The sequence below is a fragment of the Alligator mississippiensis genome, chromosome 10 (assembly GCF_030867095.1).
Source record: "Alligator mississippiensis isolate rAllMis1 chromosome 10, rAllMis1, whole genome shotgun sequence".
In the NCBI taxonomy this organism is placed as follows: Eukaryota; Metazoa; Chordata; order Crocodylia; family Alligatoridae; genus Alligator; species Alligator mississippiensis.
In genome coordinates, this window is record NC_081833.1 from 22,664,427 (window position 1) to 22,692,181 (window position 27,755).

The following is a 27,755-nucleotide window of genomic DNA, read 5'->3' on the forward strand; positions in this document are numbered from 1 at the left end:
GGAGCTTCAGCCCCCAGGCCGATGGCCTGACCTGCATGTAGCATGGTGACGAATGCAGTCATGGGGTTTCTCAGGCACAGGAACAGGGATCAGGTGGGACAGATGTACAGCGAACATGGGCTAAAATGTAGGATGAACACCAGGGGACACCCAGGCAATTGGGCTGGCCTTGGGCTTTGTGCTAGGGGGGTTCCCCATGTGCAGTTTTGCCCACCTCCCTTGACAGTAAGCAGGGTTTGGAGCCTTGGGTATGTTTTGTAAATTATATAAGAAATGCCCAGACTCTGTGCCAGCAATTTCTATGAACAGTTGGAAGCTGGCCCATTGCAGAGTCCCAGATCTGCTGCGGCTTGGCAAAGGGGCAAGACTATTGACTCAGGGCTTTGGGACAGTACCCTGGCCAAGGTCTGGGCTCAAAGTTCCTGCTGATGCCAGTGAGCACTGCATGTGCGGTCTAGGGCAATACCTGCTTCTAGGCAATGCAGGAGCAGGCCCCAGGGGGAGTGCTGTTGTGCAAACCACCAGCTGAAGGGCACGTTATGAGCTGTCCTGCATTGCATTGGACACCAATCCCAGTCCCACCCTGCAGACTGCCTGTGACACTGGTTCCCTTTTGGCATCCCTATGGGACGTGGCTGACATAGAGCTGTGCTGGTGACTCTGCTGACCCAGGGTTCAAACTTTTAAGTAAGGAAGATCCCACCAGAAGAATCTCTAGAGCACACCTGGCTGCTGGGCCAGGATCCTAGAAGGACACTGTAGGCACTTGTGAGCAGAGCCCAGGGAAGCCAGGTGCTGCGGAGATAACACGGGCTTTGTGGAATCGGACCCCAAGAGCAGTGGTAACAGCAAGGGCAGTGAGTGCAGCTGTGCCCCCGAGGGTTTGCCCCAGTGGGACGCTGGGGCAGGGCGGAGATGGAGCAGGAGTCCTGCCCTGGTCTGCTGCTCTCGTCACCTCGTAGCCTGAGCATGTAGGATGCGGAGAAACGGGGTGCATGTGGTGCGGCGCATCGCCTCCTATAACACCACACCTATTTTTCTCCAGCTAAAAAGAAACTCGAGGCTTTACTAATCCGCGGGGGCGCAAGGCGGTAGTACTCAGCTTGTGCAAGCAAACAGAAGTGTACTGGACTGCGTTAAAAGCCGTCTGCGGGGCCAGGAGCAGCGAGGGCACGGGCGGCGGCCGGGGCCGGGCGATGTCAGCGACCTGCCAGCTCCCTGGAGCCGCGGCTGCCGGGCGGAGCAGGACTCCCGGCCCCAGCGACTCGCCGCTCCCCGCCCGCAGGCGAGAGGCCGCCCGGCCCGGGTGGCTGGCGGAGGCGGAGGCGGAGCAGCGCGGGCAGGTGCCTCCTCCCGCCGGGCTGTCGGCATTGGCCGCGCCGCGCGGGGCGGCCCCGGGCTCGGGCGGAGCCTGCGCTCGCTGCGCCCCGAGGTGCCGCCCGGCCCCGGTCCCGGCCCCTGCCCCGGCTCCCTCCAGCCCGGCGCGGCGATGCGGACCCGCGGAGGCGGCGCGGCGGCCGGGCTCGCCCTCCTCGTCTGCCTCTGCAGCCTCCTGCCCGGCCGGGGCGCCGCAGGTAGGGCCGGGCCGGGTCGGGCCGGGGCGGGAAGACGGCGCCTCCCCGGCGGCCGGGCCGATGGCTGTGGGCTCCCGGCACCTGTGTGGGGGGCCCTGCCTTTCACAGGGGAGGGAGGCTCAGCTCTGACCCCCGTCTCCCGGGGCGGAGGCTTTAACCTCAAAGCTTGGTCTTCCCTCCTGGGAGCCGGCTGTGCCCCCGTCCCAGAAGCCGGGTGCTGGAGCAGTCTCGGCTGCAGCTGGTGCCGGCGCCAGAGGAGCTGCCAAGGGGTGACCGGGCTGCGGGTAGTGAATGATATCCCCTGGCCCTAGTGAAGGGTGCGCACTGTCACCGACCGCACAGACTCGTAGGGAAGTCGACCTCCAGAGGTCCCCGAGTCCATCCCCCCTGCCTGAGGCAGGGTCGGCCCTGTCCAAACCATCCCATATAACCATGATCTAACCTCTACGTAAGACTGCCCTCACCCCTGACACAACATAGACCCAACACCTTCACCTGCCACAGGTAAAGCAGGAGAACCACGGCGGCCAGCATCCCGCTTCTGTGAAATGTTGTCAGTATGTGCACGAGATCCCGGGAGAGGGCTGTGCCCCCGTTACAAAGGAAGGCAAAAACCTCCACAGTCTGCTCTAATCTGACCATGGGGTAAAATTACTTCCTGACTCCAAATTTGGTGATCAGTGGGACCCCGAGCAGAGGGGCAAGACCAGGGCTCGGCAGCGTTTTTTGGGCAGTGCCAAAAATACCCGCAGCCCTGACTTGTAAAATGTTAGCGTGCCAGTGGCAGACAGCGGGGGAGCCACGAAGGGCTCTATCCTTGTTGTGGCAGCACAGCCCTGGCCCTTTCCCTGAAGTCTGCCCCAAGGCGCACGTGCCAAGCAAAATGGCTTTGTGTGCTATGCTCTGGCACCCATGGAAGGGGTTGCCCACCTCTGGACATAACCCTCTAGCTAAAAACCTCTGGATTTGGTCCCAGAAGGAGCATTGGCACACCTCAGTCAAAGTCCCTAGCCTCAGCTGTAGCCAACACCCAGTACCTCTGGGGAAGACTTAAAAATACCCTGGCACATATAGCAGAAAGGGTGGTGGTGGGGACAACCAGCAAAGCCCAGAAGCATGAGAAGTACCCATAGTAGAACATAGGCATAGCTATGCCTAGATCAGGGGTAGGCGGTTGTGCCCTGTGTTGCTCTGCTCTGCCTCAAATAATGCCCACCCCGGTCTAGATCAGCGGTTCTCAACCTTTCTTGTACCAGGACCCATTTGTAAACATAGATGGTCAGTCCCGACCCAGTGTCCCTCACTGCTTCTACCTCCAGGCCCCAGTGTGTGGGGCATGGGGGGGCCCCAAGTAGCCCCTTGCAGGCTGGAACTCTGCCTGCCCACAAGAGAAAAGGCCACAGTTATATGTTTTTCTCCATAAAGGAGAACCCATTTTTAAAGTTTGCTCGTGACCCTTTCATATATTTGTGTGACCTACTTTTTGGTCACAACCCATGTTTTGAGAAACACTGGCCTAGATCATCCCCGACCAGTGCTGTCCAACATCTTTTTGAACACGTTTGATGATGGAGAGTGCACAACTTCCCTAGGCAGTCTGTTCCACTCCCTCGCTGTCCTAACCTCTGTGAACAGAGGGCTGGTACTGGAAATACAGTGAGGTTTTCAGGCTCTGTTTTGTGCCTTGTCAGTTAACATATGGACAAAAAGAAAAGGGGAAGAGGTTTTCTCTTTAATTTCTACCTCCTCCCCTTGGCAAGAAGCTGTTGGACATTTCTTCCCAAGGTCTTGTTTGACTGGTGGCAGGATGCCTGCTGCCTCATGAAAAATTCTTCAGAGCATCTCCATTATTAACAGCTTTGTTGCCCTAGCCTAAAAAAGTAACCGTCATCTGTAATTCTGTGTATCATTGGTATACTGAAGTCACCATGGAGTGGAGAGAGTAGCGGGAAGCCACAGAATAGGGCACTGGACTAAGACACGGGAGACTCAGGTCCAGGTTCCAACTCTGCCTCCAAACTGCTGGCTGACCTTGAGACAGCACTTCCCTCCCTGTGCCTCACTTATTAAGTAGAGATAATCAAGAAGAGGCATTTTGAGATCTGCAGCTGATAAGCACTAGGTATTATTACTGCCTATTGCAAATTATGATTGTATTTGACATGTTTTATCATTAACCTCAGTGCTTTGTTCACCAAGGTTTAGGAATATCCAGAGGTGCTGTTCACCTGTGGTTGCTATTGATTACATTGGTGTTTATTTTCATTACACTTATGTCTAGAGGCCTTGGCTGACATTAAGACCCCTGAGTGCTGGGAGCTGCACAGCTATGTAGTATGAGACAGTTCCTGCCTGAAGAGCTTAGCATTTAAATAGGCAGGACAAGAATAGGAAGGGAAACGGGCACAAAGAAAGAACCTGAATTGTCCAGGACCAAGTAGAAGATCAGTGGCAGCACTGGCAATATGACCTGGGGTCCAGATCAGGTACTCCCATGGAACCAGTGAGTGCCCAGTCCCTTTCCAAATCTGGTATTGGCAGTTTGCCTGAAGTTACGTGGCAAGTCTGTGGTAGAGCTGGAAATATAGTTCAGCTTGCCTGACTCCCAGTCTTGGTGCTGAATCCATAGGCCACTGTTGCAGCAAGAGTAATGATTTATGGTCCTTTCTGATTGTTAAAACTAATTTGCCACTCCCTGCTTTCCTGGGTGTGTTTGCATAGCAAGCTTCAGCCAGCGCTGAGGAGTGATTAACTACCTATCTATTGCCTGTAAAGCATGGTGTCCAGAAAAGAGAACAAACACAACAGTAGTTTATCTTCCTTCTGCTTCATCCTGTCCAGTGCAGTAGCTGTTGTACTATGAGATAAGTTATCAGATCTTTTGCTAAAGTACAAACAAGAGAGGCTTTTGCCAGATCAGCTGTTGTTTCCATTTCCCCCTTGCCTCTCTATTTTTCTGAGCTATAACACAGTAGGGCTGGTTGTGTTGTGGTTGCCACCAACCTGACCTTAGACCAGGTGCCCTGTTTTCAGCCTGGTGACTCAGCTAAGCTAGTCTCCAAGACTATTTTTGGAGGGTTATTTTAATCAATGCCTGGTCTGCTACTTTGCAACTGGGTATGCCAATGAAAGTTCACCCCACTAGTCCAGCCTTGAGCACAGCAAGCCAAGCACAAGGCAGAATGGTAAAGACCATAAGGGGTATACCAGCTTCAGAGCAATGACACCCTTTTCTTGGAGGCCTTCTGCCTCTTTAACCAGCAGATAGTGTATTGCTAATAAAAGGAATAAGGGGGGGTGATACTGGATATGATGGCGGTGAATGAAAAGGCATGTAAGCATCTTTCACTGGGCCAGATAAATCTAAATTCTACCTCTGCTGGTCACTGAGGTCCCACCACCTTCATCCAGATGATGTCCAGTAGCTCCCAGCTTACTCACCTACTCTGCCCTGTGTCTCCCTAGTATGGCCAGGATTTTCAGTCCCGTGGTTCCCAGTTCTGCTTGTTTGTCTGCAGCAGGCATTTTTGTTGTTAGATACACCCCTGGATAACGTATATTGGCTTGTAGCAGTTCTTCAGCAGAGGCCTTGGGGCAGTTGCCACAGCATTTTGGATGATAAACCCAAGACCTCACCACAGACACTCACCACAGGGAGCTGAACAGAAATACGGCATAACAGAAATCTGGATAGGGAGTTGAATAGGCAGATATTTGGCTACCCAAGAGAAATGGTTTATGATGGGCCTGTTACTAAGTGACCACAGGGCTCCCCTTGTTGTTCCAGCTGTATCCCCAAAAGGCAGCACCTCAGATGGCCCCTTGTGTAGCTTATGGTTCACAGCTTCCTGCTTCTTGGATGCAGGGATTTGACTTTGGGTAACTGAAAATGCCTTGCTCAAGTGCAGGGATGACTGGTGCCTCCTGAGTCTGGACACACTTTGTGGGCGGGCCAAAAGCCCCATATCCACTCCTATACTTCTGTGCTGCTGTACCCTCCCCCCAACACCACCGGCCCACGTGGCAAAAAAACTGCCCCGACCTGAGCGGTGCCAAGTTGGGGGCCAATCTCAGGGGCCCCCTTGTGCATGCTTCCCCCCCCCCCCCCCAAACCAGTCACCTGTGCTCAAGTGTTCAGGGTTTCTCTCTGTGACAATAAGAATGAAGCTGAAAAGGGGATTGTGAGAACACAGTGGTTCATGTGAGCACTAATGCCCCCCTTACCTTTGCACAGGAACGGAAGAGGTGACCGTCGGGGAGGTTGGAGAGAGCATCCTCCTTGTGTGCCGGAACGTGTCTGAGCAAGCAAGGGAGGTGGACTGGTTTCACGGTGTTCCAGGCAGCATCCCCCCACTCGTGTCCTCCAAGCTCGAGCTGCCCCAGGATGCCCGCCTCTCTCTGGTGGACAATACTTCACTACGCATCACAGAGTTGCGTTTGCAGGATGAGGGCAATTATACCTGCAAGGAGGTCCTGAACCAGACTGCACATGAGCACAGAGTCCAGCTCCTGATAGCCAGTAAGTCCCTAACACATCTGTGCAGTATCTGCTGGTTACATCACCTCATCTGTAGCCCGCATCAGGTAGCCACATATGAAATGGTAACACCTTTCCCAGAAATGACTCCTTTAGAGAGTAGGAGATGCTAAGAGTGAAGAGCTATGGGCTTCTTGGATGATTCTGATTTTTGGACCTTGGGCTGCTCAAGCAATCTAAAAGTAAAACAACTCCTTATATGGCCCCCAGCCTCCTGAGCCATTTATTTTTCTTCCAAATCCCAAAGCATTACATGGTAGGCATTGTTACACAGCTACTGGGCTGTACCCCAGAGATGGCTACATGCTAGCAGTGTTGAGATTCCCATGTGTATAGATGGTAAAGCATGTTGGCATCCTTTGGAATGAAGGGACCCTTGTAAATATGTTAATTATTATTCATTTATCATACCTGAGTAGGAGTTTGTGCTTCTCTGCTCCTGGTCTCTCTGCCTGACTGGTTTTCCCTTTCAAGCTCTTTAGGTGCCTACAGAGCCTGCCTTAGAAATGTGATCTGGGTGCTGCCCCAGGCTGCTGGGGAACCAGGTGCTAGATGATAGCATGAAGAGTGCAAAGCCCTAGAACCCTTGTGGCACAGGCAAGGCCTGCCTCGAAGCCCCTCAGCACCCTCTGTTCTATGCCAGCGTGTCTCACTTCTCACTTCTAGGGATGGGTGGGGATCACAGCTTCTATGCTGATTCAGCTCTTGGCTGCTGTGCTATTAATCTCATCCCATAGGACCTGGACTGAGACCTGCTCTCTTTTTATACCTCAGTGCACAGCCTTGTCCATACTCCAGTGACTCAAAAAGGGGAGAGGTTCTTGCCAGCTCTGTGTCTGTGTGTGTGATGTTCTCTAATCCCCTTGTTCTTCTGTTCCCTGTTAGCCCTTTATTTAGCACCTGCTGCTTGCTGGCTCTTGTATGGCTGCTCCCAGCCTTGCTTTCTGTTTGTGTTCAGGGTGTTTCTTTTCTTTGGCAGTCTGGCTGTGTGCATATTCTCTAATGGAGAGCCGCACCCATCTTGACCAGAGCAGTGCTTTCATTTAGGCAAAGATGTCTTTCATGGGGCAGGGAAACTACTATGTGGATTGTAAACAAAGAGCTGGTTTGTAGAGCCTTGAAATGCAAAGAGTAAAGCTTAGGCTCCTGGCAAGCGTGAACTGGTCACTTGAGCCTAAGGCTGGCTGGGTAATGGAGAGTCTGGAGTGTAATCCCAGCTCTGCCACTGATGGTACGTATGACCTCAGGTAAGTCCTTCAGCCTTCCTGTGCCCCAGTTTCCCTAGTGGTAAAATACAGATAATTCTATTTAGCCCCTATGAGTGCTGTTGTGAGGCTGAATTATTTAATTTAGCCATGTGCTTGAATATGCCATGTATTAGCAGAAAAAATAGCAAGATGCAGTAGTTAGGAGCTGAAGTTGGCCAATCCAGGCTAGAAATAAGGCACGTGTCTCTTCACGGTGATTGGACTGTTGGAATAATGGACATTCAGACATGGAATCATTTTTAAAAGAGATGTCCTAGCTCCACCAGAAGTCATAGGCTGGATGCAGAAGTAGTGGGTCATGCTTCTTGGCCTGTGTTACACAGGAAGTCAGACTAGATGATATGAGCTGTCCCTTCATGTGTTGAAAGGTCCCAAGTAAAACAGAGAAAATAGTGAGTTACTTGATATCTCAAAGCCACATATCAGCTCCTACCATGGCCTGTTTGTGGTGGGGCTGAGGCACAGGACCTGAAGGGAAACATGTGCTTAGGCATGTTCATGCACAGATGCACAGGATTTCCAAGAGTGCCTGTCCCTTTTGTCATATTCTGCTGTTCATTCCTTCAGCTGTAAGTTGCTAATGTTTTTGGTGGAGTCAGTGCATTTATATGCAGGGAACAGTCATTCACATGGCTCGTTGTTACATTTGAGAGTAGTTCTCAAGTTGCTATTTGGATGTGCTTCTGAACATCAGTGGGGTCATGCTTCTGTAACCTGGAGATTTAGGATCAGGAATTGATGACTGCTGGTGGTAGAGCCTAAATTCTAGCTCAAAAATGTAGAGTTCTTCTGCTAAAGTAATCTCAGCTTGGGTTATCACAGCCTTTTAAAAAGATGCAAGGTAATTTCTGATGACTCATTTTGGTAGGTTCCTTTTATTAACTCCAAACAGGTTTGAGGAATGGTTGGAATGGCTTCTTAGGGTGGGGACAGAGGCAAATACTAGAAAAACAGGGCTGGAAGGGACCTTGAAGTCAACTAGTCAGGCCCTTTGCTCAAGGCAAGGTCACTCGTGTCGAAAGCATCCAGCCATTTTCAGGTTTCTGCTTCTTTCCAAAGTCATCAGGGCTCAAATGAGATTGGAACTGAAGCCCTTGTGCATCCAAAGTAGAATCATTCCCCCAGACCAGTGAGCTAACGCTGCTGCAGTACAGCACTAGGAACGCTGCCTTGGTGAGGAGGCTTATGCTGGAGTTTGTGCAGTTCCTGGAATAGTCGATAAAGTCAAATGCCCGGAAGAGATAAGTTTGGAACATGGAGCCTGTTCAAGGCAGGGTGGGGACTTGGCCTACTGCCATCCACTCTCCTCTGAACTCTTGCAAAGAGCGTGCGAGTGAAAGGACGGTAATATGCTGTTCCAGTTCACATTAACATGCAAATGACCTCGTGCTGAGCCTGTACAGGCTTCTGTTATCAATCAGGGCCATTAGAGCACGGGACTGGGAACCAGATTCTTTTTCTTGCCTCTGTGTGTCTGAGAAGGTGGCTTAATCTTCATGCTTCAATTTCCTCAAGTGTAAAATGGGAATAGTTTTATCACAGGAGTGTGATGGGGCTAATCATTTAATGTATAGAAAGTGCTGTGAGCTTTCTCAAATGATGGGTACTAGAGAAGGGTAAAGCATTTTCTTTAGTGTCTGTTTATGTGAGGAAGAGAATCCTTCTCAAACCCTACTCACAGCCTAGGCTTCTACTCTGCTTCCTTGGCTGCAGAGGCTGCAGTCCTGACCTCAGTTCTCTCTCTAATTCATGCTGTGGACGAGCTCCAGGCTCTCTGCCCAAAGGGATCAGACACACTGCACTTAGAAGCTGCTCTAAGCTTTGGGTGTTACTGCAACATGCCATTTGCTGCTTTGGTTTTCCCTGATTCAGAATGCTGTAATCTCTGAAGTCACCTGGACAGACACCCCAGCAACCAAATATCAGACCTGCTGTCTTCCCTTGTGCCATGTTCTGTACAGACCACTACACCTGGCTTTGCTGCACAGTCACCACGCTGCCAGCTGCTCTTTCAGTGGGATTCTTTCACAGGTTGGGATGGTGTGGGGGCAGCATCAGAAACATAACACACTGCTGCTGCAGCTGATTAGAGCCCCAAGTCCACCAGACCACTTATAGAAAGTGTGACTGTGCCATCCATTTAGGTGCCAGGACTGTACATTTGCAGGCGTGGAATGTAAAGAAAAACAAATACCGAATAGAAACAAGGAGAGAATATGTTCCTCACCATGTTTGCAAGCCAAGTGGAATCACGTTAAATCACTGGGAGGCAAATTCTTGTTTCCTCACCACCCCCCATGCTTGTGAAAGTGGTTTCTGCTGGCCATGCTCTAACCCTGTTTAGTTGTTCTGGTATTTAAATAACGCACAAACATAATCCTGGCTCTGATCAAACAATTGGCCCTGGAAAGAGTCCAGACATGACTTTCCCTGTTGTGGAATTTGTTCTCATAGCTTTAATTCAATTTGTATGCAGATTTTCACTGCAAGGCAAAGTTGGCACCTCTATCCCTTCTGTGGGCTCAGCCCTTCAAAGTGGCTGTGGATCTTCTGGGAATGCCATCCCTAGTGACCTGGTGCTCCAAGTGGGTATAGAACAGCTTGCATGGTGGGAGCCAACATTCAATCTCTTTTTTTTTGCTCAAGTCTTGGGTTTGCAGCCACCTTCTTGGGCACCTGCAGTTGGAAAGCACCAAAACTTGGACAGGAGTTGCTTAGGGATGATGGCTTCTGTGACTCCACATGCTTCATGGCTGGTGACTTCACCCTGAGGCAGTGGAAAGCCATTGGAGTTAGCAAGGTGTGCAGAAGCAGCAGTGTCTGATGGGGACTCTTGGGGGAATCCCAGCTCACTAGCTGGGATTTAGTTTTATCCAGATTTAGTTTTATCTAGCCAAATATCAGGAGTGTGTAGTCCAGGCATAATAGGGCATATCAGACCAATCTGAAGCTTTGATGTGGTATTTGGCTTTTCTCTCATGGACAAATCTTTTGTCTTCCTGTCCATTTTAGGTGGCCCCAGCCATATGACTGTCACCATCTCCCCCTCTATGGCACTGCCCAATGGCACCAGGTATGTAGAAAAATATGCTACTGTGGTGTTCAACTGCACCAGCAACTCCCGTCCAAAGCCCACCATGGGCTGGACTTTCTATCCGCCCAGTTCTTCACCTGAAGTATTCACTGAAGACAACAGCTCCTCCAACTACTTCATCCTGAGCAACTTTTCGCCGAGCTTACAAGGGAATTACTCGTGCTCAGCAAGGAACCCTCTCAGCGGCAGGAGACAGACCCTGACCAAAGAACTCCTGGTCTATTGTGCGTAACAGATGTTGGCAGTGTTAGACTTGGTTGAAAAGACTGGGGGTGAGGGGAAGTATTGCTTTTCCCTGCCAATTTACAGGTCTTGGTGTTTGCCCAGGTAGTGATCAGGGAGGGTGAAGCACACTGGGTTTTACTTCCCTCAATCATTTTGCCACAAAAAATAGCCATAACAGCATCCTTACACCTAAAACCTCCTGAGTATCGAGACCGGGAGACATGGGGATGAGTAGTATTTGGACTGGGATCACTGAACCCAAATCTGCTACAGTGGCTTGTGGCAGATGCCAAAATAGACGTTACTTCCTTAATCCTGTGTGGATGGCTGGTCTTGGTAACTGGATCCCTAAGCCCTGACTGCACTTGAGCTAAGTCTTAGCCTGATTTGGGGTTGGGCCTTGTAGCAACTCCTTGGTGCAGCTGTGCACCAAACTGGAAATCAGCTTGGGACACTTGTGCTAATTTCTGCAGCCCTGAATTAAATCAAATTATCTGAGCCAGGCTTTTGATGTTTCCCCACCCTTAGAGAAATTTGAGAAATTGCTTTGGAAGAAGACCAAAAGTATATTTATACACAGGTAATTGATGTACAGTGCTTAAGAGTCCTGTTCTCACCTAGTGTAAATCCACTGAACTTCTTAACAGTTGTATGCCAACATGCAGATGTTGAACTGATGCACGCTGTGTCATGAAGGATACAGTTGTATTTTTTTTTCTTTTTTGCTATTGTGGTCACCCCCTTCTTACTTTCAGATAAAGCACAGGCTGGAGACAGCACTGGCCTGCATTGCCTCCAGAGTGGCTCCTTGTCCACCAGCCTCCAGAGAGAGCTTGGTCCCTCACATAAGGAGTAGGCTGAGGCTGCCTTTCCCCATTGGACCTCATCCTAGTTCTCTGCTGGATGCTGCTTTGTAAAGAATAGAAGTCCTCTCCATAGGGAAAATCTAGAATGGTAGGGAGCAAAGTGAAACAAATGAAAGGCGAAAAGAACCAACAGGATCTTGGGAAGAACCTTGGGTGAAAATCAGTATCTTCTTGGCTGAAGTCCTGAGATCCTGTGTTGTGAATTTAGGACACTGTGTGTCCTGGCAGAGTTGATGGAATTTTTAACCTTGTGTTCTTTTGGTAGATCCCCCACAGTCGGTCCCAAGGTGTTGGGCTCAAACCTTAGAGATGGGGTTGATACTGCAGCTGTTTTGCAGCTGGGCTGGAGGCTACCCACCCCCAGTCCTTCAGTGGAGGGAAGAGAAGAGAGACCTGGAGAATTCGAGTTGTGTTGTCAACACAACAGTCACTGCAGATACCCGTGTGGAAACACTCAACAGCTCTCACCTCTTCCATGGAAAGGAGTTCAAGTGTGTTGGGAACCACGTCATAAAGGCACAGACAGCTGACCCGACCTGCACTGTACAAATCAGTAAGTCAGCCTGTCCCTCCGTGGTTAACCATTAATGAACCTGCTGGCAATACCAAAAGGCTGGCACACGTGATTGACCTAGTTTTTACAGGAACCAGGCACATACACCTGAGGGCAGAGTTTCCATTTGGAGAGCCTCACTCTCCACTGTCCTTCTGCTTCAGTGTCACTTATAATTGTGAGCATTGAATGTGAAATATTAGCAAATTAGAACAGTGGAATTTTGACCTGGGCATAGATTCATAGATTCATAGATGCTAGGGTCAGAAGGGACCTCAATAGATCATCGAGTCCGACCCCCTGCATATGCAGGAAAGAGTGCTGGGTCTAGATGACCCCAGCTAGATGCTCATCTAACCTTCTCTTGAAGACCCCCAGGGTAGGGGAGAGCACCACCTCCCTTGGGAGCCCGTTCCAGACCTTGGCCACTCTAACTGTGAAGAAGTTCTTCCTAATGTCCAATCTAAACCTGCTGTCTGCTAGCTTGGTGAATAAATACTCACCAATTCCCTTCTGTGCCCCCGTGATGAACTTATAGGCAGCCACAAGGTCGCCTCTCAGCCTTCTCTTGTGGAGGCTGAAAAGGTCCAGTTTCTCTAGTCTCTCCTCATAGGGCTTGGTCTGCAAGCCCTTAACCATACGAGTGGCCCTTCTCTGGACCCTCTCCAGGTTATCCGTATCCCTCTTGAATTGCGGCGCCCAGAATTGCATGCAGTATTCCAACTGCGGTCTGACCCGTGCCCGATAGAGGGGAAGTATCACCTTCTTGGATCTATTCGTCATGCATCTGCTGATGCACGATAAAGTGCCGTTAGCTTTTCTGATGGCTTCGTCACACTGCCGACTCATGTTCATCTTGGAGTCCACTAGGACTCCAAGATCCCTTTCCACCTCTGTGCCACCCAGCAGGTCATTCCCTAGGCTGTAGGTGTGCTGGACATTTTTCCTCCCTAGGTGCAGCACTTTGCATTTCTCCTTGTTGAACTGCATTCTGTTGTTTTCTGCCCACTTGTCTAACCTGTCCAGGTCTGCTTGCAGCTGTTCCCTGCCCTCCGGCATGTCCACATTTCCCCATAGCTTTGTGTCATCTGCAAACTTGGACAGAGTACATTTCACTCCCTCGTCCAAGTCGCTGATGAAGACATTAAAGAGTATTGGTCCAAGGACCAAGCCCCGCAGGACCCCACTGCCCACACCCTTCCAGGTCGAAACCGACCCATCCACCACGACTCTCTGGGTGCGACCCTCTAGCCAATTCGCCACCCACCGGACTGTGTAGTCATCCAAGTCACAGCCTCTTAACTTGTTCACCAGTATGGGGTGGGATACCATATCGAAGGCCTTCCTGAAGTCTGAGTATATGACATCCACCCCTCCTCCTGTGTCCAGGCGTTTCATAACCTGGTCATAGAAAGAGACTAGATTGGTCAGGCACGATCTGCCTGCCACGAACCCGTGCTGGTTTCCCCTCAGCATAATTTGTCCTGCCGGGCTCTCGCAAATGTGAGCCTTGATAATTTTTTCAAAGACTTTGCCAAGGATGGAAGTGAGACTGACTGGCCTATAGTTGCCCGGGTCCTCCTTCCTCCCCTTCTTGAAAATGGGGACCACATTGGCCTTTTTCCAGTCGTCCGGGACTTGGCCCGTGCGCCACGAGCATTCAAATATTCCCACCAGTGGCTTTGCAATGATGTCGGCCAGTGTCTTCAGCACCCTCGGATGGAGCTCGTCCGGGCCTGCTGACTTAAACGCATCCAGTTCTTCCAAGTGACTCTGCACCACCTCAGGATCTACGCATGGAAGTCTGGCGCCTTGCTGCTGCCTCTCTACAACCCCAGTGAGAGACTTGTCGTGTCCCTCGCTTAGGAACACTGAGGCAAAGAACTCATTGAGGAGTTCAGCCTTGTCCCCCCTGTCTGTCACCAATTGTTTCTGCCCATTTAGCAGGGGTCCTATTCCTCCCTGGGCCTTCCTTTTACTCCCTATATATCTAAAAAACAATTTCTTGTTGTCCTTTACTTGGGATGCCATCCTCAGCTCCATGGTAGCTTTGGCCCGTCTAACTGCCTCCCTACAAGCACGAGCAGAGGAGGTATATTCGTCTTTGGTGATCTCTCCCTGTTTCCACTTTTTATGTGCTCCCCTTTTGGCCCTTAGGCTGCCCTGGATTTCTGTGGTCAGCCAGGGAAGCCTCCTGGCCCCTTTCCCTCTTTTACTTAGCACGGGAATCGTCTCGCTTTGTGCCCGAAGGATCGTTTCCTTAAGGCACAACCACCCTTCTTGGGCTCCCATCACTTCAAAATCTGGGCATAAATGACTGCATGATGCAGTGGAGAATTGGAGCTTATGCCTTAGATCCTTAATTGTGTGCACACATGAATAACGTGCACTGAGGTCAACTATACTGTTAATGTGCATCGAGCTGCTCATGTGTGTAAGTCTTTGTAAGATTAGGGCCTCGGGGCCAAAGACTTGAAAAGTCACTAGCGATTTGGGGCACCTCTGTTTTTGGCTCTTCAACTTAGGGCACCATAAAGAGACCAGATCTTCTGTGGAAGTATGCCCAGCACTTTCTGGGAATTGGGGGCCCCCCTTGGGTGTCTGAATTTGGGCAATCAGCATCAAGTACATGTATGTATAATGGGGACTGTAATGCTTTGAAATAGTCCAGATATTATTGAGGAAAAATCTCTCAGATGGCCCTTCTTCCTGCCAAAAATTATCGGCCCTCTTATTTTCAGCCAAGTAGTCTAATTTGGGAATAACAATTCTCTATCATTGACTCGAATGTCAAAAGAAAATTAGAACCATGTAAATACAGCTCAAACCACTTAATGTTTAAATTGAAGATTGCCTTTGCAGCTTTGCTTTTTGAAGAAGGTTGTTTTAAATGTTTAATACACAAAATCTTTAAGTGTGTTCTCTTTCCCTAAGTGCTGGCTTCTTGGTTTTGTATTTGTATTTCTGTGCCTTTGAATGCCGACAGAAGTATTTAGAATTTCACATAAAACTACCCTAAAATAGCATTACTTACGTTGCAAAGTCAAGCACTTGAAAAGTAGTAGGTGCCAGACTCAAAGTTGCCTGTGCCATCTTAACTCATCCCCTTGTCCACGTGCATTATAATACAGTCTTTAATTACATGGTTATTTTTTTCCATGAGTCCCTTGCCTCTTCTACTAATGATCAACTGTTTGACATTTTGTCTTCTAATACCAAACCATTCAATATATAGGTCTACTGCTTATTTAACACATACAAATCAAACCCTTCTTGGAACACAGTTTCCTGACAGGCTTTTCTAAGGTTGTGTTCACTGCAGTCTGACTGCTTCACAAATATGAATGGATTTATCATCTCAGTCATGTGTGTAGTGAGGAGTATTTATTTTTTATTCCTGGTTTTACAGATGGTGAACTGAGGCTTGGTGAAATAAAGTTCAGAACTATTTTGGTTGCCTGATTTTAGGTTTTTAAGACCTAATTTTCTAGATTTAGCATTCTAAGGAATTTCATAGGCTCAGAGCCAGAGACTGCCATTGATCTCCATTACAGCATGACATGCTCAGCACTTCTGCAAATCCGATCCAAGGGCACCCAGAAAAATAAGGAGCATGTTAGATAATGACAACTTGCGAAAGGTTTGGGTTGCATAACTTGCCCGACATCACAGAGAAATTCTATGGCAGAGGCAGGGACAGAATCCAGTTCTTCAGGGCAGCACGTGACTGTGGCAAATGCAGTCCTAGGACGTACCTGGTGGTATATTTCAGCAGAGATAGGGAAGTATTAATGGCATTGTGCAAGGCCTAAGAACACCTCATGTGGAATACAGTGTAGAATTCTAGTGACTTGCATTCAAAATAATTATTAATAATTAATTCAATAAATTAAAACTGCATCAGGTGCAGAGAGGGGTTACTAGGATAATGAGGAGGACCTTGTGGAACTCTTTAGATGCAGACAGTAAACTTTAGGGTGAAAGAAATGCTGTTTAAGTCAAGGGACAGTGCTGGCACAAAAAATAAGCTGGTTGCAGATAAACTGAAGATGGAAATCAGAAGAAGGTTTCTAAGCATTGAAATGGTGAGGTTCTGGAGCAGCCTTCCAAAAAGAAGTGGGGACAAGAGCCTAGATAATTTTAAACTGGAGCTCGAGGACCTACGAGTCCATACTTGTTCTTTGTTGCAAGCTGTCTTTACCTAGAGATTATCCTGTCTTCTCTTGTACACTCATGCCCCATTTATTCTGTGACTTCTTGGAAACAATAGCCTCCTTCACTGTGCAATTGTGGTTCTTCACTACAGCAAATCGGTCTTGGGAGGGAAGTGGTGGTGAGAAATAACTTGTAACTATATAAGAAAAGACTTTGTCACAAGACAAACCCACAAAAGGACTACACTAAGGTCACTCGGACAGTTAATTCTGTCATTTTCTTATCTTCGAGCACTTGACTTTGCAATCTCGGAAATTATTATTTATTTGTGTGTAATTTGCTTATGTAGAAAAACTATTGCATAAGCCTCTGCCACGTGAAGTAATGGAAAGGCTGATTACAGTAGTAGGTTGTTATCTTCTATATGGAACAGCATGAGAAGGGGTTTAGATGTTTTGCCAGTGAATTTCACAGGCAGTTACTGACAGCAGAGGAATGGTAAGATTTGGGATTTTAGATTCTATTCCAAGATCAGGGGAGTGGAGGGTACAATGTTCACTCCAGTAGGCACAGACTGTTCTGTGCATTTGCCCCAAACTTGAACTTGTTTGCTCTGTCAGCTCTAACTTGTCTCTTTGTAGCCCCTTGGCCCATCTTGCCAGTCTCCATCTCTTTTCTTTAGGCTCCTCATATCAGTCTGAGTCTCCTTGCCCAGCCAACCTTGATTAACATCACTGAACTCCTTGTTTGATCTCTTGCAGATGGGGAAGTTGAGGGAGGTGGAGGAGAGGTGATTTTCCCTGGTATCTCAGCAGGCCATTGGCTGAATCGGGTACAGGATGCAGGTGTCCTGGGTTCCCCAGGGCAGTGCCCTATCCACTAGCCAACACTGCCTTGCAAAGCAATCCCAGTAGAATATTATGTTTTACAGGGGGCTAGATTAGATGCATTGAGATTAAGACCCTGGTTCTGCAAAGCACATACATAATCTCAAAGTTATATACTTTGTAGAATCAGGACCTTAGAATTGCCTCATCTCATCTAGTCTTCTGTAAAATAAGGGCCACACGTGGGTAGAGTCAAAGGGAGTCACTGGAAATTGAATCCATGAGTCATGAATACCAGTCCCAAGAGTTGGCTACAAGCCCATCCACCTCTTACACGACATGTGAATTTGGTGGTTGTTGCCAGTCTCTTGTGGATTCAGTGATTTCTTTCTGTCTCATACATGGGTACCTCATATTGGGCTCTGTGTGTTTGTTTATGTGTATGTGCTTGTATGTGCGCACCTGAAAGTTGCCATCAAACTCCTCCTTGCTCGTGCTCCTTTCTCACCATGCAGCGATCCCTTCGTTGGAGGCAGAGCCCCTGAAGACGTGCTTTGTGGGCGGTAATGTGACCCTCACATGCCGAGTGACAGAGAGCAACCCTCCAGCAAAAATCACTTGGCTTCGGAGCAGTGGCCGTTCAGAAGCAGAGATCCAGGCTGGCAAGAGACATCACATCATGCAGGAGGGCAGCGTTTCCAGTCTCACCATCCAGAACTGCTCCCACAGTGATGATGAAGGCTATTACCTCTGCAAGGCACAAAACCCTGTGGGGCTGAGGGAAGTGTATGTCTGCCTCACTGTAAAGAGTGAGTTCTGGACGCTGAGCAGTGTGTTGTGTGGGGGAGCTGAATGGGATGAGAGGAGGAGGAGTGGGGCACACCCAAACCAGAAGCAATGAGGACACTTCTGCTGTACCAGCTTGCACTCATCTTTTAGTGTCCAGAGAAACTGCTGTGTCTCCCCTCTTGCTAATTGGACCCAGAATCCTAGTCAGGGTCACATCACTGCCTCCTTTTTAATTTGTACTCACCCTTGGGCAGTCCCTGGTTACTCCTGCATGTTGGAGCATTTCCAACTGCATGGGGACAAGGGGCATTGCCTGACCAAGTGGTGATCTTGAGGAATGGGTCCTGCTATTTCCAAAGGTAGCAACTAGCACATCACTAAAGCCTCATAGGTCTCTCCTTCTCTTCCTACTGTCCCATAAGGTCTGTATGGGGCAGGGAGAAGCCCATTTTGGATGGATTGAAATACTGGTTGAGCTGTGTGTCTTCCCTCGAAGGGATAGATCAGTCTGAGTGTGAAATAGGTAGGAGTTCTGCACAAATTGCCTTTTTTGTTCTCTGAAACAAACTCTTTAGTGATGGCTTTGGTCTGGAGGATATAAAGCCTGGCTCAGGGGAGCTCCACAAGCCTGATGCACCAGGATCAGGGAGCTGAGAGGTTTAGACACCTGGGGGAGGAGCCAATGTTATACAGCCCTGAGATGGGGGTGCAGCAAGCACTGGTATAGTGAGCAGACAGCAGGAGGTGAAGGGAAAAGGAGCAGCTGGGAATGCCCAGGCAGTTCTGTCACATGCACAACCCCTGTCATAGCCTCGCTGAGGGAAGCTGTGTATATATTTAATGCAATGGCTAGCTAGATGACTGGACAGCCTTTTTGTGAGGTCTGAAGCATGTAGTATTGAACACAGGTGGTCACACCACAGTGAGGAGCAGTTACAAGTAGTATTCATCTGAACAAAGTGCCTCTCCTGTCAAACAGGCTGTCCTGGTTACAGGTTAGTAGTTAGCATTGATTTGCCATTGTGACTGAGTAGGTCACCTCTGTCTAGAAAGTGCCAACCCCCAGGCTCACCAAGTTACTGCCTCTTTATCTCACAGAGCCAGTGAATATAGTTGGAGTGGTGGGAACGATCGTGGTCCTCTTACTGCTGGGAATTCTGGTCATCTTGGGAATTATTTTGTACTACAATCCGCTCCTGTGTCTGAAAGGTAAGAGCAGCCATCACCTCTGACTCGAGCTCCTCCTTCTCTGAGGCAAATGGGTTAGAGCTCTGCCTCTTCATACCTCACCTGAGAGGGTCCTTCCATGGCCCCCCGCCATCACCTACCCAGCCAGAGATTGATAGGTGCCCCTTCTCTCGTTCCTTATGGAGTGCTGTCAGCTTAAGGGGAGTAAGCACTGAGAGCTGGCCGCCAGCAGACTATGCAAATGTCTCCCCAAAGATAGAGACTGTATCCTGTGCTAAAGCTCCCTTGCCTTGCCCTGCAAAACCATATCTGACATGCTTGAATCCTGGCAGACCACAGTTGCCTTTTCTCACCTTCAGTGGTATACTGCTACATCCCAGCACACTCATGGGCCATGCTGGGTACCTGGGACAGTCCTAGTGCTGTATAGACTGTACCAACAAAGGCAGATAATGACAGGACTGTAAAAGTGATTTTGTTTTATCTGAGAGAACTGTGTTTATGAAGGTATCTGAAATCTTCTTTTTCTTCTCCCTCTTCTTTGTGCATTTAGGCAGTGTGTTCAGGTGAGTGCCATCCTTCCCAGACTCTTTTCTGCGGATATCCAACTCCTCATCATCGTCATTATCATCATCACTGAGCTTTGTAATGATAAATTTATAGCTTTATGTGTATGTGTACATATGTATATGTATGTGTGCATAATATCTATCTATCTATCTATCTATCTATCTATCTATCTATCTATCTATCTATTGGCAAGCGTTGTATTGATAACTTAGGGGAGATGCTCTCCAAGGTAGGAGTTGTCTTTAGCAAACATATACTTGCAGGTGGGTGGTGTGGTGATGAAGCCACATTCTGCAGAAAAGTGTCATTGGGGTCTTAGAACCAAAGATTGGTACCACAGACCTCAACCACTTTCGTTATAGGAGAATCTCTGTTACCTGTTGGCAGTAGCAGGTCTTCTATCCTCTGCAAAGCTACCACTAGGGAGCATAGTTACACACATTTTAGTGGCCTTAATTCAGTTGAATTTAACTTAATCTGGAGGTGGAACAGGTTTACACTAGAAGCTACACCACAGCAGGGCACAGTTATTGCAGTGTAAGTATGGCACCTGGTATTTCCCCATGTAGACAAGCCCTTCTGCTTGAATATTTAATTAGTAAGTAAAAGCAGAAGCATCAACCCATTGATTTACAATTTGGCTTAACAGGTGACTTAAATTGTGAACAACCCTGAAAGCAAGGCTGCTCATGGTGTTGGGTGCATATATGGTTCTAAAATGCAACAGCCTTTTCTCCATCTCTTTCCTTTTCTTTTGAGTCCTGTTCCTAGGCCCATTGTTTTGTAGCTTTGAACAAGTCCCTTTACTTTTGTTTGCATCCATTTCCCCACCTGTGTAGTGGGAGAAAAAAACTGTTGACAGGATTATACAATTTAATTTATTAATGTTTTAAAAGTTCTTGGAGGACTAGGCAGTTCTGCATGATATCAGCATTGGTGCCAGCATGTCCTGAGGGCAAGGGACTGATCTGAAAAAATGAGCCATATCCTTGTGGCATTGTGGAGGAGATGAAGGTCCAGTTGTTCTGTCACTCCCCCTGGGAGAATGGAGAGAGAGAGAGAAAGAGAGAGAGAGAGAGAGAGAGAGAGAGAGGAGGAAGTGGGGCCTGCAAGGAAGGGGAAAATGCAGATAAGGCTATCGGTATTCTTAGTCGCTTTCATTTGTCTTTCTGCCCATAGGAATCAAGACTCAAGTGATGTCTTAGTGCTGGTGGACTCTGAGGCAGAAGACAAGGAGGAAGAGGAAGAAGAGGCAACCAGTGACTCCACTGTGCATCAGGTGACAGCCCTGGTGAATGGGAATGGCCTCCAGATGGGTAATGGCTACCACATCACTGAGGGTAAGCTTCGGCTTTAGAAATAGTGTCACACTGTGAAAGAGGCTGCCCTGCCTGCGTGCTGCGCAGAATCTGTATAGGTGGGAAAAGCCAGAATTTTCCCCACTTCCTTGTTGACCTTTTGGTATGAAAAAGCAGCTGCTGGGACAGAAAGGAACAGTAACAAACTGTTACTTACCTTACTTCACCACCTCTTCCTGCACATGATCAGACACTTGTGGGAGTTAGACAATAGGCCTGTGTAAATAGGGAAGTATTCAATTCAGTTGGATTTGGCCAATTCATAGATGCTAGGGTTGATCAGATGACCCCAGCCAGATGCCTATCCAGCCTTCTCTTAAAGACCCCCAAAGTAGGGGAGAGCACCACCTCCCTTGGAAGCCCACTCCAAATTCTGGCCACCCTTACCGTGAAGAAGTTGTTCCTGATGTCCAGCCTAAATCTACTCTGTCAGTTTGTGACCATTGTTCCTTGTTACTCCAAGAGGCGCCCTGATGAACAGAGCATCTCCGGTTCCTTGTTGCCCCCCTCCAATGAATTTGTAAGCGGCCACAAGATCACTTCTCAGCCTTCTCTTGCGGAGGCTGAAGTGATCCAGTTCCCTTAGTCTCTCCTCAGAGGGCTTGGTCTGCAAACCCTTAACCATACGAGTGGCCCTCCTCTGGACCCTCTCAAAGCTATCCACATCCTTCTTAAAGTAAGGCGCTCAAAACTGGATGCAGTACTCCAACTGCGGCCTGACCAATGCCGCATGGAGGGGAAGTATCTCCTCCTTGGATCTATTTGTCGTGCATCTGCTGATGCATGATAAAATGCAGTTAGCTTTGCTGATGATTTTGTCACACTGACGACTCATGTTCTTCATCTATGACTCTGAGATCCCTTTCCATTTCTGTGCTGCTGAGACGGTCATTCCCCAGCCAGTAGGTGTGCTGGATATTTTTATGTCCTAGGTACAGCACTGCACTTGTCCTTGTTGAACTGCATCCTATTGTGTTCTGCCCACTTTTCCAACCACTGTCAGAGGACAGTGATTTGATTCAATTAGTTACCGCTATATCTGAGGTGTACATCAGGGGCTCGGTGAACAACTGTTCACCAGGGTGCCCTGGGGGAAACTAGAAACAACGGCCACAAACTCCTGGAAGATAGTTTCAGGCTGAACATTAGGAAAAACTTCTTTATAACTAGGGTGTCTAGACTATGGAACAAGCTCCCCACAGAGGTGGTGAAATCATCTACCCTAGAGGTTTTCAAGAGAAGACTGGACAGTTACCTGGCTAGGGTCATCTGACCCTAGATGTCTTTCCTGCTCATGCAGGGGGCTGGACCTGATGATTCTTCGGGGTCCCTTCCAGCCCCTATGATTCTGTGATTTGGAGATTTGGATTGCTTTCCTGAATTGATTTGGCTGAATCGACTCGATTCTGAAGAGAGCTGGGGCTGAGTGGTGCTGGGCTCTGGCTGACACATGGAGCTGTCCCAGCTCCCAGACAGCGCACGGTGCCCTGTCGAGCCACGCTGCACCCATGCCAAAGGGCAGCTGCCCCGTAGGTGCCAGGCAGGGGGAAGGGGGAGGGGGCTATCCCCACAGCCCCCCACTGCCCCATGCTGTGCAGGGGGGCTCTGCCACGAGCCCTCAGAGTACCCGATTGCCACTGCTGCAGCCAGTGTGTGTGGCGCTTTTTTTTTTTTTTTAATTGCCAGGAGGTTGGGCCAGCAGGGGATGAGATGGGGCCAGGCAGGGCAGCCATGGGAGCTTCTCCGAAGGGTCCTCTGGCTGTGCCTGCCTCTGCCCTGGCAGGGGGAGCTGCAGGGGCTATACCCTACTGCCACTTGCCCAGCTGGCATGAGGGGGAGAGGGCATGATGCAGGCGCGGCTCGCTCCAGGCAGCAGCAGGGCATAGCCCCTGCTCCCAGTGTTACCACTTCTGCATCAGCACCGGGAGTGGGGGTTCTGCCCTGCTACTGCTTGCCGGCTGGCGCGAAGGGATACGGGATGTGGGCACAGCAGCTCTGGGAGCAGGGGCTATGCCCTGCTGCCGCTTGCTCCCTTCTGCCTGGAACGAGCCGCACCCACATCCCACGCTCCCCACCTCCCTCCCCAAGTAACACCCCCTGCCCCCTCCACCCCCTCTGGGCAGTTTGTCCCAGCCCCAATCCCTCCCCCATGACCCTTCCCTCCCCCAACCCCAACAGACTTACCAGCTGGAGTCTATGGCCAAATCTCTGAAGTGGCTGAATCTTTTCCGAAGCTTTTCCAAATTAATTTGGATGCTTCGAATCGATTCAGAGTTTTTAATTGGTCTCCCAGTTCAATTCAGATTCAGAGATTTGGTCCCCAAATTGGGCCAAATCTCCTCCGAATCGAATCAGCTACCAAAGCTTCGTACAGCTCTATTAGACAACAGTTCTTCCCATTGAAACAATGTTGGGAGATCTCAGTCAGCCCCAGGATCACATTGCACTTGGTGCTGTGCATACTCAAGCATGTGCGTGTGCACATGTGCACACACTGGCAGTCCCTGCCCTCAGAAATTTACAGTCAAAATGGAGAGAATGAACAAATGGTGAGAGGAAAGCAGTGTAACATGGCTGCTGCCTGCACATGGCTCTCTTGATTTTTCTTTGCCTCCTAGACAGTAAGACTGGTGAGCTGCAAGTGGCCCCTGCAGTTCACCAGCCTTAGACAAGGGAAGCCCTGGTGCTGACATGCTAGGATCTCTTGATATGTGGTTTCTTTTAGGTGACAGTGATGAGCAGCACAGCAAGATCTCATCAGAGGAAACAGAGCATGAAGAGAGGCCGATTACATAGAGGTGTATTCTCTCTTTACTTCGGAAATGCATGGAAATCTGGGTGGAGGTTAAACTTCAAGCGCATCATTTACCCACAGCTTCACTAAGGCTGTTAAAATTCCTGCAGTAGGACTGGTCAGTCACACGGTTCCAGCTGTTAGTTCTTTCCTTCCCTGATTTCCATTTTTCTGTTCATTCATTCCTTCTCCACACCCTCAACATCTCTGAGCCTGCCACTGACTTGTTTGGGATGCACCTGAAAAATAATGGTAGCACAGCTCTCCTCAGAGCATAGAGAAGGCAAAGACAATGCCAGGAATATGCTCCTATGGACCAGAAGAAGCAAATTCTGTGGAAAGGATCCCTTCATCACTGTTAGGATGTGCCTTGGTCTGTTTTTTATGGTAGAGTTAAATCAGTGGAAGGGAATGTCAGGATGTTTTAGATACTGCACGGCCAGAGAAGCTGAATTTCCCCAGGTCTATATGAAATGAATGATCTTTTGCACTGGAGAAGCTAGAGGAAGTCACTGAGCATTGCACATGGTTTTGATGCAGAGATCTGACCCAGTTCTAAAATGGTGGTTCCCAAGCATTTTGGGACAAAGGACTGGTATTGGCCTTTAACATTTTCTTTTGTGGCCTCAGATCACAGTTTGGGAACTACCGTGCTAGATTCACTGTCTAAGCCATTGACTAGTCCCACTGTGAGCTCTGGCTGGAGGAGGAGGAAGGACATGCCAGTCACTACACATTTTTCCCTTTGTGTTTTTCTGATCAGGAAGGACAGATGTGTTTGTAGTTAAGATTGTGAATATGAGTTCTGTTTCTTCATCTGTCACAGACTTCCAGGTGAAAAAAGTCACAGAGTGGTCTCTAATTATAGATGCATCAGTCTGGGGGCTCCCACCTTCAGATGAATCTCAGGAGATGCAACAGCCCTGTCCTGCCTTGCCCATATACTGCACCCCCTTCAGCACCCCTACTGCCCTGGGAAGCTATGGGCTCAAGACAGCTTGTGCCTATCTCAGATTCACCCCAGAGTGAAGACTGGTGTGAGATATGCTGGCCTACATTATAGATGGCTCTGCTGGGTCTATAGCTCTGCCTTGCACAATTATTGCACAATTAAGGCATCCTCCATCCTGTGAAAACCAAATGAATGCTGCCTTCACCACAGGTACAAAGAGCCACAGAGAAGCAGATTTATCTCTGTATATTTTTTTTCCTTAAACATATTGCTGAGGTTTGTGTGGATATGATTTTTGTTTATAGAATAAATTTATTTTTCAGACAAATAAAACCTCTGTTTGCTGTGCATTCCCAACTCTAGAGAGGGGTAGGGGAGAGACAAATGTGTTAGAGAGGGGTGAATGCCTACCAGTGACTTGTTCAGGAAATGGTAGTGTTGCCCAGTGTATTTGTGGGACAATACTGGGAACAAGTAACTTCCTCAAACAGAAGTAAAGGGTTAATTTGTCCAGTTTAGTTAAGCCCATGCAAATCTCTACATGGCTGTTTATTTAAGGCATGGCTCATTTTAGCTGCATTTACTTCTTTTACTGATGCAAACCATTTCAAAATGGATGGGTGAGAGTGGCCTCTCAGGGGTCTGCATTGGTTTAGCTCAGTGGCACCCAACCCTCCGGCCCCACAGGCTGGCCGAGTGGCACAGGATCATTCCATGAGCCACTTCCTGCACAGGTCCTGTGCTTGGTGTTGGTCCCTTCATGTCATCCGGCATGCCAGCCTGACCCCATATGCCCAGATCTGGTTGTGTGCCACTATGGTCTGGTACTCGGGGCCATGTTATCCAGCTCACAAGGTTCTCCATGGGTCCAGAAATTTGGTAGTGGGAGCAGCAATTACTGTTATAACTCCCCTGCCACAACATTTCCAGACCCTTAGGAAGCCTGTGAACCGGCTGACTCTGTTCCATGGGCTGAGGGTTGAGCTTCTCTGGTTTTGCTGCAAGTCTCTGTGCAGATAAGGGCCAAACCTGCATGCAGGTACCACAATGAGTTGTCCTCTTCCCCTCTCTTTTATTTTCCCTGCCCACTCTGTTTTTGACAGGACATGGCAGCCCTTCTCTCCATGCCACTAACGGGCTCTGTGCTGGTCAGCAGAGAGAGCTAGAGAGTTGTAGTGGGCGTTTCCCTTCCAGACAGCGCTCTGACTCTGCTGACCTGAGGAGTGAGGAATCCTCCAGCAAGAGCTATCATTCTCTGGGGTCTCCTTTAGCACAGCTGAGTTGCAAATTCCTGCATCCTTGCTGTTTCCAGGGCTGCAGAGTGAAAGAGCCCCTTGCTTAGAGGCAGCCCATGCTGTGCCCAGCATGCCAGAGAAAGCAGCTGGCTTGTAGCCTGGATCTCCAACTTTGATTAGTGCTACCTGTTTGGCAATAGTCTTTCAGTTAAATCACATTTTCTTTTTGATCTTTATCAAGGCCAAATCAGTTCCAAATTTTGTTGGACAAAGCCCGGTAGTCAAGTGCCAAAATTTGACGGAGCAGAACCCAATCATCAGGTCTGTGTGGCTCTCCCACCGGGCAAGTATCCTCCTTCCCAGTCAGTCCCATTGGTCTGGGGCTTCGGATAGTTCCCAAATCCAGGCAGGCATCCTACGTACAAGCCTGGAGGCCTAGGGGCTCGGATGCCCCCAATCTCACTTGATCTTAGCCAAAAGGCTGAGGTGGTCTTTCAGGTAAATCACATGCACTGGATCTGGCTCCTTCTGATTCAGGCTCTGTTTGCTCTTGCCTGCCAACTGGTTCCTGAGGCAGTTTCCCTCTATCCTATTATCCCGTCTCATAAAGCCTAATCCCACGTCTTTTGGCTTCTATTTTGCCAAAGCACCAGGGAAACTGGATGAGCAGTGGCCTCTGTTACTCAACGTTACCAGGACATGCTTGAGGAGTGTTGGTTGTAGCTGCGCTGGTCTAAGGCAGGGGCAGGCAGTTATTTCGGGCAGAGGGCCACTTACCGAGCTTTGGCAAGCCATCGAGGGCTGCATGACAGGCAGGCGGGGGCAGATAAATATTAATTTTCTAAATTTTTTAGGGGCCCCGTGGGCCACATCCGGGCTGCAGGCCGCATTTTGCCCACCCCTGGTCTGAGGACGTCAGATTTGGGTAAATCCAACATTTTTTATTAGACCAACTCAAATAGTTGGAAAAGTTCTTTGCAAGCTTTCAGGCAGAAACACCCTTGGTCGGGCAGAGGACGCGTGTGGGAGCCCAGGGGTCGGGGGTGAAGATGCAAGTCCTTAGTGCCCACTCTGCCGGCTCAGGCGCTGGTAACAGAGCCGCTCTCAGCCCAGCGCTGCTCTGTTTTCCATTCGCTCATCCATCACCTGTGTCACCCGATGGCCAGCTGAGGCCGCAGGTCAGGTTCCCCTCAGCAGCGACACAAGTAAAACGTTGCTGTGGCGAGGACGGGCCGAGAAGGCGGCTCCTTTTCGCAGTGTTCAAGGTGCCGCAGGGCCCGAGCGGCCTAGACAGGGTTACGCGGGGGTGCCTAGCCTGGGCGGGGATGCGCGCGGGGGGTTTAAAACCAGTGTGGTTACCCTACTACCACCCAGCATGGAAGTAGTTTCAGGTCAAAAGGTGGCTTAAAGCTTAGCCCAGACTGCCCTGAACATGGCTGCTGGCATCTCTCTCGGGCAGAGGTGCGATGACTGACCTGCTTTGCGCCTGGCAGCGGCGCGGGCTGAAGCGGGGACGGACGCGCTCCCGACCAGCCCGGGGGGTGCAGCGCCGCGCACAGCCCGCCCCGCCCCGCCCCGCGCCAGCTCCGCCGCCGCCTGCTGCAGCGCGCCCCGGGCGGGTCCGCGGCGCCGGCGGGGAAGACTTGCGGGAGGGGACGCGGGGCTCGTTCTCCTGCAGGCCGGGGGGCGGCTCCGCCCTCGGGCCCTTGCGGAGGCTGGAGCCGGTCGCCGGGCTGAGGGCGGGCGCGTCCCCCCAAGCCGGGCCGAGCC

The 27,755-nt window shown here is 49.6% G+C and overlaps 1 protein-coding gene and 1 long non-coding RNA gene across 2 annotated transcripts; one reads left to right on the plus strand and one right to left on the minus strand.

Moving 5' to 3' along the window:
- The first annotated feature begins 1,419 nt into the window (after positions 1-1,419).
- VSIG10 (V-set and immunoglobulin domain containing 10) lies at positions 1,420-25,083 on the plus strand. Its single transcript, XM_059713552.1, has 9 exons — positions 1,420-1,574; positions 5,809-6,093; positions 10,392-10,697; positions 11,830-12,117; positions 17,615-17,908; positions 18,987-19,097; positions 19,630-19,642; positions 20,826-20,986; positions 23,730-25,083. Exons 1-9 carry the CDS (start codon positions 1,490-1,492, stop codon positions 23,798-23,800), a joined length of 1,614 nt encoding a protein of 537 aa, XP_059569535.1. The 5' UTR covers positions 1,420-1,489; the 3' UTR covers positions 23,801-25,083.
- LOC132243553 (uncharacterized) lies at positions 20,846-27,556 on the minus strand. Its single transcript, XR_009455178.1, has 2 exons — positions 27,461-27,556; positions 20,846-21,220 (listed from the first exon to the last, which is right to left on the minus strand). It is a non-coding gene; the product is annotated as an uncharacterized LOC132243553 (long non-coding RNA).
- Between the last annotated feature and the right edge of the window lie 199 nt (positions 27,557-27,755).

Excerpts from the sequence above, each read along its gene's own strand:
- VSIG10 (XM_059713552.1), top strand. The coding sequence starts at position 1,490 with ATGCGGACCCGCGGAGGCGGCGCGGCGGCCGGGCTCGCCCTCCTCGTC. Across the intron at positions 10,698-11,829 it reads CAAAGAACTCCTGGTCTATT|ATCCCCCACAGTCGGTCCCA; the intron begins GTGCGTAACAGA and ends TTCTTTTGGTAG. Across the intron at positions 17,909-18,986 it reads TGTCTGCCTCACTGTAAAGA|AGCCAGTGAATATAGTTGGA; the intron begins GTGAGTTCTGGA and ends TTTATCTCACAG.